The 13,846-nt window shown below is 41.1% G+C and overlaps 1 protein-coding gene across 2 annotated transcripts in view; it reads right to left on the reverse strand.

Annotated features, from left to right (window-relative positions):
- Positions 1-13,846, reverse strand: part of SERGEF (secretion regulating guanine nucleotide exchange factor) — a 245,359-nt gene that overhangs the window by 61,983 nt on the left and 169,530 nt on the right. Inside the window, exon 11 of one of the 2 annotated variants that reach the window (XM_045016969.1) lies at positions 11,844-12,648. The exons of the other annotated variant lie outside the window; for it this stretch is intronic. Within the exon in view, the coding sequence (XP_044872904.1) occupies positions 12,581-12,648 (68 nt within the window). The 3' untranslated portion in view covers positions 11,844-12,580. Of the gene's footprint in view, positions 1-11,843; positions 12,649-13,846 lie in introns of those variants that run through there. 2 annotated transcript variants of the gene reach the window in all.

Consider the following 13,846-nt stretch of genomic DNA (forward strand, 5'->3'; position numbering starts at 1 on the left):
AATGTTTAATCTGGTTTCCCCACCTCAGAGCTGCTGTATAATAAGAGGAAACAAACCCCATGAGTTAAGGAGAAGACTGTTCATTTATCAGTCTGTACTACTGCATTCCCTGACCTATTTTATTACTAAAAATAGTCTCTCTTAGGTCACTGCTGCAAATTGAATTCTGCTGCTTCATTGCCCACTGCAGTCTCACAGAGCTGCATGCTGCCTACACATAAAACACTAAGTAAATTAACTAATTCACTGCCAAACATGTGCAAGCTGGTCTTCTCACAAGGACAGAGAAATCATAACAGGCATTGGGTTAAGATCAGTGTTTTCTGCAAACTATGTTTGCGCATCCAAATCCAACTATCCTATTTAATATCATATAGAGGGCTGTAAAGCATTACCAGCACCTGAAAGCTGGGATTCTTGTTTGCAAGATTTACAGCTATGTTTCTCAATATTTTTCTTAGAAAACTTGTTTGCAAGTGAATCTAGTTCTTGGAGAAGTGCTGGATTGATAGTCTGGAACAATGAAAACTTTTATTAACAGAACAGCTACCATTAGTGACAGAACTTCCTCGTCATGCCCTACCAATATACCTCAACTCCTCCTTCGGCAATCTAGAGGGACCAACTCTAAGGAACACCTTTCTGTGGCCCAAGTTAAAGGGGTTTCCTCAAATCAGAGCACCGAGAGTCTGTATTACAATACACAACTACATGCACTGCACAAGTATCACATATCACAGAGTGAAATTCCAAAAGACTGCCCCAACAAATACCAATGATTGTTTTCACCCTGAGTTGCATATGGATTTTCCAGGGACAGGATCTTCTTCAGTTGTCATAAAGATGGGTAGGAATCTGGAAGGGATATTATTAATTTGTATTCCAATAGCACCTAGAGGCCGTAGCGAAGATCAAGGCCACTTTGTGCTAAGTACTGTATAAACACATATTAAAAACAACACATCCCAAGGAGCTTGCATTCTAAACAGACCAGACAGACAAAGGGGAAACAGAGGTACAGAGAGGTACCACAACTGCCCAAGGTCACACAGCAGGTCAGTGACAGAGACAGGAATAGAACCCAGGTCAGATCTCCTGACCCCCAATCCAGTGCCCTATCCTGTAGATCACGCTATCTCATCTTCTAAAGACATTACAGGAATGAGGTTAATTCAGTATGTCTATTTGATCCATTAGCTTTCTGCGGAGACAGTTAGTGCTAGTATGTTTTTTTTTATTAAGGAGACACCAGTCCACAAGGAACTGGATTGAGACCGTTGACTCATTTGACAAAGACCTTAGAAAAGCAATCAAATTATAATGATTTTCAGTTACTATCAACATCTTTTTTCCCCCGCTGCTAAAAAGACTGGCACATTTGCTTTGTTCACGGGACTGGAAATGAACTGGTTATTTAGAGATGAAAGTCACTGAATAAATAAATAATAATTGAGAATATACAGTTCCATTACCAATCCCATGAGGGTAAAATACCAGTTGTCCAAGTCTCATCCTTAATCTGATCAATCATGACATAAAGCATTTAGGCTAGGGCTACGCAGATAGGAAATAGCTTGGTTAATCCAAGTTGCTGATACTTGATTGCAGAGTCAAGTTTCATGCTGTGAAAACATTTTCTTATTACTTTGAGGATAATGTCACTGGACTGAACTATTTTACTGTCAGCTAGAAAGACTGGTGTATTCAGGGGACAAAACGTAACGTTTACTTGCCTGAGTTTCAGCTGGTATCTCTCACTGAGATGCTGGAGGTGCCTCACAGGTCAGAACCTATGAGCTGAATCCATGCCCTCCCCCAGATGGTAAAAGTTAACTGAAAAGTGCTAGGCCCATTGTTAGTGGAAGGAAGAACCACAAAGAGGGGAAGCATTGTGATAAGTGACAATCAGCATGGATTTGTCAAAAATAAATTGTGTCAAACTAACCTGATACCTTTCTTTGACAGGATAACAAGCCTTGTGGATAGGGGGGAAGCTGTAGATGTGGTATATTTTGACTTTAGTGTAAAGCTTTTGATACTATCTCACATGACCTTCTCATAAACAAACTACGGAAATACAACCAAGATGGAGCTACTATAAGGTGGGTGAAAAACTGGTTGGAAAACCATTCCCAGACAGTGGTTCACAGTCATGCTGGAAGGGCATAATGAGTGGGGTCCCACAGGGATCAGTTCTGGGTCCGGTTTTGTTCAATATCTTCATCAATGATTTAGATAATGGCATAGAGAGAACACTTATAAAGTTTGTGGATGATACCAAGCTGGGAGGGGTTGCAAGTGCTTTAGAGGATAGGATGAAAATTCAAAATGATCTGGACAAACTGGAGAAATGGTCTGAAGTAAACTTGATGAAATTCAATAAGGATAAATGCAAAGTGCTCCACTTAGAAAGGAACAATCAGTTGCACACACACAAAATGGGAAATGACTGCCTAGGAAGGAGTACTGCAGAAAGTAATCTGGGGGTCATTTTGGATCACAAGCTAAAAAATGAGTCAACAGTGTAACACTGTTGCCAGAAAAGCAAACTTCATTCTGGGATGTACTAGCAGGATTGTTTTAAGCAAGAAATTAGAAGTAATTCTTCCGCTCTACTCCACACTGATTAGGCCTCAACTGGAGTATTGTGTCTAGTTCTGGATGCCATATTTCAGGAAGGATTTGGATAAATTGGAGAGAATCCAGAGAAGAGCAACAAATATGATTAAAGGTCTAGAAAACATGACCTATAAGGGAAGATTGAAAAAATTGGATTTGTTTGGTCTGGAAAAGAGAAGACTGAGAGGGGACATGATAACAGTTTTCAAGTACATGAAAGGTTGTCACAAGGAGGAGGGAGAAAAATTGTGTTTCTTAACCTCTGAGGATAGGACAAGAAGCAATAGGCTTAAATTGCAGCAAGGGAGGTTTAGGCTAGACATTACGAAAAATTTCCTAACTGTCAGGGTGGTTAAGCACTGGAATAAATTGCCTCGGGAGGTTGTGGAATCTCCATCACTGGAGATTTCTAAGAGCAGGTTAGACAAACACCTGTCACAGATGGTCTAGATAGGGTTTCTCAAACTGGGGGTTAGGACCCCTCAGGGGGTCGCGAGGTTATTATATAGGGGGGGTCACAAGCAGTCAGCCTCCACCCCAAACCCCGCTTTGCCTCCAGCATTTATAATGGTGTTAAATATATTTAAAAGTGTTTTTAATTTGTTAGGGGGTTCGCACTCAGGCTTGCTATGGGACAGTGGTCACCAGTAAAAAAGTTTGAGAACCACTGGTCTAGATAATACTTAGTCCTGCCACGAGTGCAGGGGACTGGACTAGATGACCTTTCAAGGTCCCTTCCAGTTCTATGATTCTATGATTTCACTTTTATCTGTTTGTATCCCTTTCTAACTTTATTCCTTGTACTTGGCATCACTTAACCTAGGTCCTATTGTTAATAAATGTATTTTTCCTATAAATGAACTCAGTGCTGTGTTTAAATTGAAGGATGTATTTACCCCCGTTAAGTTAATAAGCTGTGATGTGTTTTTGTGTCTTAAGAAGAACGAACGAACCTCATTTTTCTGAACTATCCTGGAGAGGGTTGTATATTGCAGTACACCCAGCGTCAGGGCCGCCCAGAGGATTCCGGGGGCCCGGGGTCTTCGGCGGCGGGGGGCCCCTTCCGTTCCTGGACCCGCCACCGAAGTGCCCCGAAGACCCGCGGCGGGGACCCCCCCGCCGCCGAATTACCGCCAAAGCGGGACCCGCCGCCGAAGCGCAGCCCGGTCTTCGGCGGTAATTCGGCGGAGGGGGGCCCCGCCGCGGGTCTTCGGGGCACTTCGGCGGCGGGTCCAGGAACGGAAGGGGCCCCCCGCCGCCGAATTACCGCCGAAGACCGAGCTGCGCTTCGGCGGCGGGTCCTGCTCCGTCTTCGGCGGTAATTCACCAGCGGGGGGTCCTTCCGCCCCGGAGCGGAAGGACCCCCCGCCGGCGAAGACCGGGAGCGGCAGAAGCTCCTGCGCCCGGCCCCGCAAGAGTTTGCCGGGCACCCCGGAGCGAGTGAGGGACCCCGCTCCAGGGGCCCCGAAAAACTCTGGTGGGGGCCCCCGTGGGGCTCGGGGCCTGGGGCAAATTGCCCCTCTTGCCCCCCCCTCTGGGCAATTCGGGTCTGGAAGTGTGTTCGGGTCACCTTGAAGGTTGCAACCAAGGCTGTTGGCAGCCAGAGGGGAGATGTAGACAGGCTGCTCAGGTCAGAGCTGCTGAACCAGAGCTGTCTAGCACACAGACACTTCAGGCTGTGAGCTGCATGCTTGTAGGCCAGTTGTGAGCATCCCAGGCTGGGAGCTACAGTAGCAAAGCACTGTGAAGCACTCAGGGTTACAGAGTAAGAGACGAGAGAACCCCTCACTCATCTGAACTGCACCCCAAGCCCCATCACAGAGTGCTAGTCAGTGAGATACTTGGCAGCAATAGTAAACCACACCAGTGATAAAAATAAATAGAAAAGAGCTTCCAAACTTGAAGTGCGAAAATAATGGATTACATCTGTGCCAATTCCCCTAATGAAGGGCACAGCAGGATTATTCCTATAGTAAGTTGCTTGAATGTACCCAAACTTTCCTGTCCTAGAGTCATATCATCTACTTCATATCTTTGCATACCCTTTCACTCCAAATTGGTGCAAGCCCATGACAAAAAGTATTTGCCTTATAATGAAAAAAAGCAAAAGAACACCTGGCTTGTGAAGCGCTCCGGTGTCCCAAGTCCTAATTAAATTGTTCTTTAAAAGTAATTGAGATAAAAGCTGTGTGGCTCTTCCAAGTAACTGGGATTTATTTTCTGACTGTTGCAAGTACATATGAGAGCTATGGAGACAGGAATTCTGCTACTGCCTGGATATTTCAGGAATGTGTAAGGGTGGACAGAGTGGGAAATATGTTGTCCAATGAGGTAATATGGTACAAACCAGGTCAGAAAATTAGAAGAAACAGAGCAAAAAGAAAGAAATCAGATTCTGTTTTGTTTTGTTTTTTAAAGTTTCATTCAAACCCCCACAAAAAAAAACATTTAAAGCTCCTCTCTGCATGTCTAGGCCCTGATTCTATAAGTTACTCTACATGGATGGACCCCTGCACCAAGGCAGAGCCGCAGGATCAGGAGTTTTGTGTTCCAGATGCTCCAAAACCATTGCAGGTTGCAGGTCATCCATTAAGCCCACCTCAGTCTGGAGCACTCAGCTGCCTACTAAATAAACTGGCACGCCTTTACTTCTAACATAGCAGATTAAGGGTCAGATTTACAAAGGTATTTAGGCACCTAATGATGTAAATCCCACTGAGCACCTCAGAGAGTTAGGCAGTCATGTCCCATTGAAAGTCACCCACTGGGCACGTCTGTAAATAGGCACCTACCCGCACCTTTGAGTGCTGAATACCTTTATAAATCTGGTTCCAAGTTGTTATGGCACGCTAAATGCTGCGCAAGATGGGACCTGTAGATATCCTATTTTATTAATTTGTGAAAAGATAGGTAGGGCTGGGGGGCAAGGGGACTGTTACAGATAATAGGAAGCTAGCTGCTCCATATGACCAAAATAAGAAAGTGAAAGCTGCTGGAGAAAGAGACTCCTGTCACCACTTTTTCCTTCATCTTTAAAAAATATTTATCTGAATATCATGAAGCCTGTGTTTCACAAAACAGAATATACAGACTAATGTATGGAACACTAATATCGCATTTACACTTGCTTTAAAAAAAAGGCTTCCAACCTACTTTGGGCTTTAAACACTTGCAGGCAAATGTGAAATCAACAATGCCCAACCCTCCCCCTTCTATATGCTCTCTCATACTAAAGCTATCCGTACATTCTAGTTAAGTGAAGATATTTTTGTGATCTATTTTCCCACATTTCCTAACACACATGAGAATGTATCTGTATGATACAGATGTTAAGTCATCAGTTGCTGATTTATAATCTATCTGGCTGTACATACACTAATTCCATAAATTTTCAGCAGCTGCAGAATTAAAAATACTGGTCATTGACAAAACATTGTTGAAGACTAGACTAAAAACCACCTTTGTATTACCTTTGATTTCATACTGTGCTGATAATAGCTTCATTGTTGACAAGCTTGGGCTCTGGAAGGAACACTAATGAGGAAATAGACAGGACTGTAAAGGCAGAAGAGGAATGTTCTAAAAAGGGAATGGGAAGAGTACCCTGCTCCTTCTTTATATGGGAAATCTGAATAGCCATGAGAGAAATGATGTGACTGTTGAACCCTTTAGGCTGAATTCTTTGTTAAGTATAAGCAAAGATGATTTAAAAGAGCATTTCAACTTCTTCATATTTGTTTAAATGTGATTAAATTAGGCCACTTTATAGCTTATCAAAATCATAAACCAAATATCTCACTTAATGAATAAAACAGTGGCAAACTTTAAAAAGACATCATTAATAATGAATGGAATACTACTGTATAATTTACCTTGCTGCTTTTAGTAACAGCGCATCCAATTCAGAAATTTACAAGATATTTTCAGTTCACTGAAAAGAAACCTTCCACAAGCATAAGTGAAGTTGAATTCTATCTTGTGCTGCAGCTGCATTACCTATGCACCAAACCTGGCAAAATGCATATATTTTCCCTGATACATTGTCTTTGAACCTCCAGAAACATATCCTGGTTTTGTCAGTGAGGGAGAATCCACCATAACCTTGGTAAATTGTTCTAGTGGTTAATTACCCTCACCTGTTAAAAATTTATACTTTATTTACAGTCTAAATTTGTCTAACTTCAACTTCCAGCCACTGGATCTTGTTACAGACCTTTGTCTGCTACACTGAAAAGTGCATTATCAAATATTTTTTCTTAATGTAGTCACCTCTCAACCTTCTCTGTGTTCAGCTAAATCACTATCACTAGGAGGCATGTTGAGCCTATCACTACGAGGCATGTTGTCCAATGCTTGTATCATTCTTACAGTTGTTCTCTGAGCCTTCTCCAATTTTTCCAACTTCCTTCCTGAGGACATCTGAACTGGACACAATATTCCAGCAGCGGTTACACCAGTGCCAATTGCAGAGGTAAAATAGCCTCCCAACTCCTACTTGATATTACCCTGTTTATACATCCAAGGATTGCATCAGCCCTTTTCCCCCACAGCATTGCACTGGAGGCTCATGTTCAGCTGATTATCCCAACCTGCTCCAAAATCTTTTTTGGAGTCTCTGCTTTCCAGGACAGATTCTCCCATTCTGTAAAAATGCCCTACATTCTTTGCTTCTAGATTTGGCCATATTAAAGTGCATACTGTTTGCGCTCTGTATTAGTGACCTGTCCTCTTTCCAATTTACTACTCCCCCAATCTTGGTGCCATCTACAAACTTTATCAGTCATGATTTTGTGTGTTCTTCCAGCTCATTGGGAAAAAGGTTAAATAGTGTAGGGTCAAGAACCAATCCCTGCTTGATGTTGATTCTCCATGTACAATTACATTTTGAGACCTGTTAGCCATTTGATGTGTATAATGTTCAATATTTATAATATATGTATGTTGTTAACATATACATACAATAGTCTATAACAATTGTATTTATTGAATAAGCTTCCCAAACATAGTACAGAAAAGTTGTCATAGTAACGACTTTGGTTCATCATATTACTCCCAAGTAAATGTTCTGTTCTTATGATGTATTAACTTTAGTAAAGGTCTGAATAATCATTCAGATTGAGGGTGGCACAGACAAAATGATTCTTTGAAGCAAAGCACATCCACACTCACAAAGAGCCCAAGTAAACAGGCTATGTACAGTGGTGCTGTCAGGACTCAGAATCCTCTCCCTGCCTACCCATGGGTCATTATTGTACCTGCTGGGCCACAGTAGCCTCTGCAACCACTGCATTAGAATCATAGAATATCAGAGTTGGAAGGAACCTCAAGAGGTCATCTAGTCCAACCCCCTACTCAAAGCAGGACCAAACCCCAATTAAATCCCCAAATGGCCCCCTCAAGAATTGAACTCCCAACCCTGGGTTTAGCAGACCAATGCTCAAACCACTGAGCTATTCCTCCCACCATTAACAGCCTCTCAAAGTGACAGCTTTGATTAAGGCACACAGTTGTGCAGCACCCACTGGCCATATCCCTCCTCCTCTCCTGGCCTGCTCAGGAAAAAAAAACCCATGCTCTGTTCCTGTGGATGGAGACTGCCACAGACCACGGCTCTGTGGAATGAAAGGGGTGCAACCATCTCTGCACAATCTGTATGCAGACAAACACTCCAATGCGTCGGAACTGCATGGGAATCCATTGCCATTCAGACACTATGCTCCAAGGATGGTGCAGAGGCTGGGATTGGGCCTCATCAACAGAGAAGAATAAAGATATGGCTACAAATGTTGCTTTCCACAGTCACTTGTGAAGAGAGAATTCTTCCATCATAACCTACTGCATCTTTTTATTCCCCTAATTACACTTTTAAATATACAGCTGTACCTTTAAAAACTTATAAGCAGCAGAGGGAATGAGGAAAAGGCAGAAATAGTTTTAACGACTGAGATCCATTGGTATGAGCTCAGAAGAGAAGGAAAAAAATCATACCAATTTAAGACCAGTTCTCACTTGAGGTAAACACCTTTTTTTTGGCCTAGATTATATTATTCTTTTTTAGTTACACACAGGTCTGACTACCATGTAGACAAATTATAGTGAGGATTCTTAAGAGCATTATAGAGAATGACTAAGACTCATGTAGGCTGTTTAAGTCCTCATATAAATGTGCCTTACTCTAAGGGTTATAAACTGCATGCTGGAAGCCTCAATATGTCACTTCAGTTGTTTGTTGTAACTCTAGTGAAGATGCATGAAGTGTCTGCCTCTTGGAAATTATATATACACCGGCTCTCTACCCAAAACAGCTATAGCATTTGCACAAAGCATAGATAAACAACAGATTCTAAAAACATGTGTATGTCTCCCGCTTTTGGTTTAATTGTGCAGTTTCTATTTGAAACTCACATGATAAAAATGAGGAGAGAGAAAATTTGGTAGGAATGGTTATGTCACATCTGAATTCCTTTGCTGATCTGTCAGAATAAAGTACAATCAATGCTTTTGTAACCAGTTCCCTTTTCTTCTTTTTTGTTGTTCTGAACAAACTCAGTGATGATGTTGGAGGACTGGAGCATGCTGGAGGCTGAAGCCTTCAGCTTATCCACAGGCCACTGCTTCTTTTATGCAGTGTAAACCTGCAGTACGCTGGATAAACTTCCACTAATCTGGATGATTACAGGCTCCATGCTTCTCCTATCTGGGCCAACTAGCATAAAACAGCCAATCATTCAGTCCGATAATGTGAACAAACAAACAAACCAATCAACAAAACATATAAGAGCAACGCTGATCCAATTCCTAAACTGGTTTTGTTTGATCAGAACGATAATCTAGCAGAATGTTCTCTGTAAAATGCCAGCCTGAGTCTGGGAAGAGAAACCACAAAGGATACTGACAAGGAAGATATGATCGACTCTCTGATGGCAGAATCATAGAAATGCTAATTAAAATGAAGACGACCCTCTGGAAAACATGAGGACACAAACAGGAAGACGATACATTCAGAAGGGGTTGAAAAGATGAGTTTTACCACTTACCACTATACCTCACAAAAATGTTAGACTCGGATTGTTTAACATCCAGCCCAATGGCTCTGCAGGCATTTAACTGAATAGAGAAAACTGATCAACAAGTAACCATCCTTATTAGCCAATCTCCTGTTTTAAAGGCTACCCCAGATTATATATCAAGGTACTGATCATAGTTCTGCTTCACCTTTATTAGAGGTTGCTACTTCCTTATCACAAGCAATTTTTGTCATTTTTATCAGCTGCTTAGAATAGGCTTTGTGGTCACTTCACCATTACTCTTTGGTTTTCCCAAGGCAAAAGGAACTAATCCTATCTTTTTCATAATGAACCACAGTTAAACATAACTTGAAGCATCATCAAGGATGAATATGTAACATTCATTATGGCAAGACAGTGGCATGATGGAATAATTTTAGTGCTGATAATAATTCACAGCCATGAAAATACTCATGAAATATTTTCCTTGATTCTTTATATTTACAGCTCTCTCATCCTCTTCTGATTAAAAATGTAACCAATTTCCACTTTAATATGCATACTGGCAACAAAATTATGTTACTACACCAAAATCATACTTTAGGGGTACCAGTTGACAGTGATTAAATTCCATTAAAAAAGAACTTTAATAAGATATAAATGCTGTAAACTCCTGGTGCCGGCCCTCTGTCCAGGGGTGGATTTCTCAACAGCAAAGCAAGAAACTGTTTCTATACAATACTAGAAAGATGAGGATCCATTTCTTTCTAGTGGAGAGCAGTCCTTGTGCCAGATCCTCAGTCGTATTCCAGCCGCTTTGCACAGTTAGGCGAGTGGCAGAAGCCATTGATTTGGTTGACTAAATGTGTACCCTCTCTAAACACAGGCACATCATATATCATTGGAAAGCGTATTATGTCTACTTTAAGATGAGGTATGATGTGGAGCTGTCAAGTGGTTCCATTACCACAGAAATGAGGATAAACAACGATACCCCATCAGCACAATAAAAAGACTACTTTGAAATATTAGAATTCCTTTCTGTTAGTGACTCTATTGTTTCAAGACACAAAATTTGATTTCTTTGTGACCTCAAAGCATCACAACAACCATCAAAAGGAAAAAACAAAATCAAAATAAATTTGTACAGGTATCACTGAAATGTAATAGCACAGGAGACATTTCTAGTCAACATCATTATAATCATCTTGTTCATCATTATGATCTCTGTTGGGAGTGTATGTTACCACAGTCTTCATTGCCTTGGCATTTACACAGTTCTGTGCAGGGAAGCTTGTTCTGACTACAGACATAGTTGATTGTGCAATGACCCCTACTGGTAGAGGTTTAAATAAGGTTTTGTAGAAGCTCAAACGCCACTGGGCCCTTGAAGAACACAGAAAGTAGTTCATCATCCTCATTTTTCCATCCATGTTGCCATGATATCCAACGTCTGGGCTACCCATGTGCAAAGATATCCAGATCTTTGCCAAGATACTCTTTTGACATGCTCTTCAAAACTGTCCCATGTGGGAGTTTGGCCAATGACTTGTCCTTTTTGATGGCCAGATTGAGGCACAAGCAATTCAGGTCCTTTTCTTTCTTGCTCTAGTCATATAGCACCACTACCAACTTACTTGCAGCAGAAATTGTGGCTTATCCATCACTCTCTCCCAATTTGGCAAGATATCTGAGGTGGTAAGCTCCCTCTGTTTTGACAACATTAAAACTGATTTTATTCCCCATACTAAATATGGATGACACAGAGTCACACCCTGTTAATGTGTGTACAGCATGGCATATGTTGCAGAAGTCAGCAGTGAGTGCATTACAAATTGCATGCGCAGGTATGCAGCGACCAGTTGTGCTGGTAATGGTGCCTGTTTCAATACACATTATCTAGTGAACAGCAAGGACCTAAACATCTGTATCAGGTGACATAATCACTATGGTTCCTTTAACACCAAGAGACCCAAAAGTCATACTGGCACATACACCATGCAGAAGCATCCTTGTGTCCACTCCCTCTTGAGTACTGTAGAAGTCTTGGGCTTCTTCAACATCTCTACTGGTGATGGACTTTGTACTTCAGCACTGGAAAAGCCTCCTGTAAGGAGGAGTGTTTGTGTTGGGTGTGCTCCTACATGGTCAGGTGCATTTTGAACCATATATTCACAGAGAAATTTGCAAGTAATTGCTAGCTGGATGCCACGGTTAGAAATTTTTTCCCTGGAGGCAGATGGTGTCCTCCAATCACCTGGCGTTTCTTGCATCCAGCCTTACATCCTGTCTGGTTCTGTCTTTCTGCAGTTTTCACAGGGTTACGGTTGTCATATCTGTCAAAGTCTTTGATTACAGACTTCGTTTTGTCAAATCTTTTTAGGACCTTTCTCAAATACTCAGCAGCCAGTTAATCGAATGTGTGGAATTTGTCCCCAGACACCATTTGTATGATAGTCAGGGAATCTTTGATGTACACTGTGGTTTCTTTGTTACGTGCTCTTAGTTCATGGATTCTTTCAGCTTGAGCTTCCAGCTGGTGCCCTAATTCAGCTTTGTCTGTTCTTCTCATTGTTCCATCAGCATGGAAGAGGGACATAGGCACAGGTCCTATTGGGTGACTAAGAACAGTTGTTATTGAAATATCATCTCTGTCTCTTGCTAAGGACAGGGCTCTGTGAAAAACAATTTCTGGACTGATAGATACTGTGATTGTCCCTCGCTTGCCAGACTTAAATTTGGTCTTCTTGGCTATGTCAGCAAATGTTTTGATGCCAGATTTCTTGACTGGCCTAAAGAAGCACTGTGTCTCATCAGAATAAAGTGCGTCTCTCTCAAATCTCTCCATTTGTGCTTCACCAACATCTGCTACTTTCAGTAGAGATTCCTGTACATCTGATATTACATGCAGTCCAACACATATGTTGATTAGCACCTCTGGATGTACTGCTGGGTCAAATTGGTTTGTCATATTGTTGATGACATAGTTGGTAAGACCTGGGACATGCTCTTTGCCTCTGCACTGGAAAGGGATAATGACTTGTTTGTGGACTTTTTCTTTGCTACTTCTTATTAGGCCACTTCTTTCTCTCATCGCATTTGCATATTCATAAAAGGAAGCTGTGGATTGTCATCCCTAACACTAATACTGTTCCAAAGTGTCACTGAATTTAAAAAAGCTAGTTTCTAGAATACTTCAAAAGTTAGTACTGTATACATTGGCAATTACAAATTAAAACCTTCTACTAGGCAGACTAGATGCCACATTGTATGTACAAAAGCTTACAGATGGAGAAACATTACATAAGGAATTCAGGTACATTCTTATCTACCCACTATATGATACAAACTGTGGCCATACAATCTACTGTTACTGATGCACAACCTTCAACGTGAGATTGATCTCGTCAGAAAATTTCAATTGAAAATATTGAAAACTATTATAATCACTTGTGAAATACTTTGACAATTAAGAATATGTGATGTGAAAACATTTCATGTTATTGCAAAAAGTTGATATTTGCTATTTTTGCCACATGTTAACTAGTTTCATAATTTCTGGGGAAAAAATACTTGTCCGTGCAAAACCAATAAAAATATTTAAATAAATTATTGTTTGGTTACTTTGACCAATAAACACCACATTACGGTGTTGAAATTGACTTAAACAGTAAAAACTGTAGTCATGGTCATGTTGGAGTGTTTCTGGAACTATGCAGAAAAAAAGGACACACTCTCAATTTGGGTACCATTGTTTCACCTCACCTACAGGCTTATAGCACCACCTGACAGCTCCACATCATACCTTTCCCAAATGTACATAAAATATGCTTTCAAATGATAGATGATGTGAGTATGTGTAGGGTGGGTACAAAAAACTCCAAAAATATGGCCCTTTTTGGAGAACTGAAGGATTCTGAAGGATCAATTTCTATAACTTCAGTTCCACAGACCAGTGTCTCTATAGTAAATTATTTAAAATACTGCAGAGCTAGTAATAATATGAGGGGTCTGATGGTGGCAAATGTGGACCTAGAATAAAAAACAGCTGAGAGGAATTGCCACATTGTTGCTCTTTATAATCAGAATACTGAAAATAAAGCTTATACAGCCAAAAGTTTAAACAGTGACTAGTGGTTTTGGAGACCCAGTCTGAGACACCATAACAAAGCCTGATTTGTAGAGACTGAGTGTCTGAGATGAGGCATTCAAAAATTGAG

Source organism: Mauremys mutica, chromosome 4 (assembly GCF_020497125.1).
Source record: "Mauremys mutica isolate MM-2020 ecotype Southern chromosome 4, ASM2049712v1, whole genome shotgun sequence".
NCBI classification, from domain to species: Eukaryota; Metazoa; Chordata; order Testudines; family Geoemydidae; genus Mauremys; species Mauremys mutica.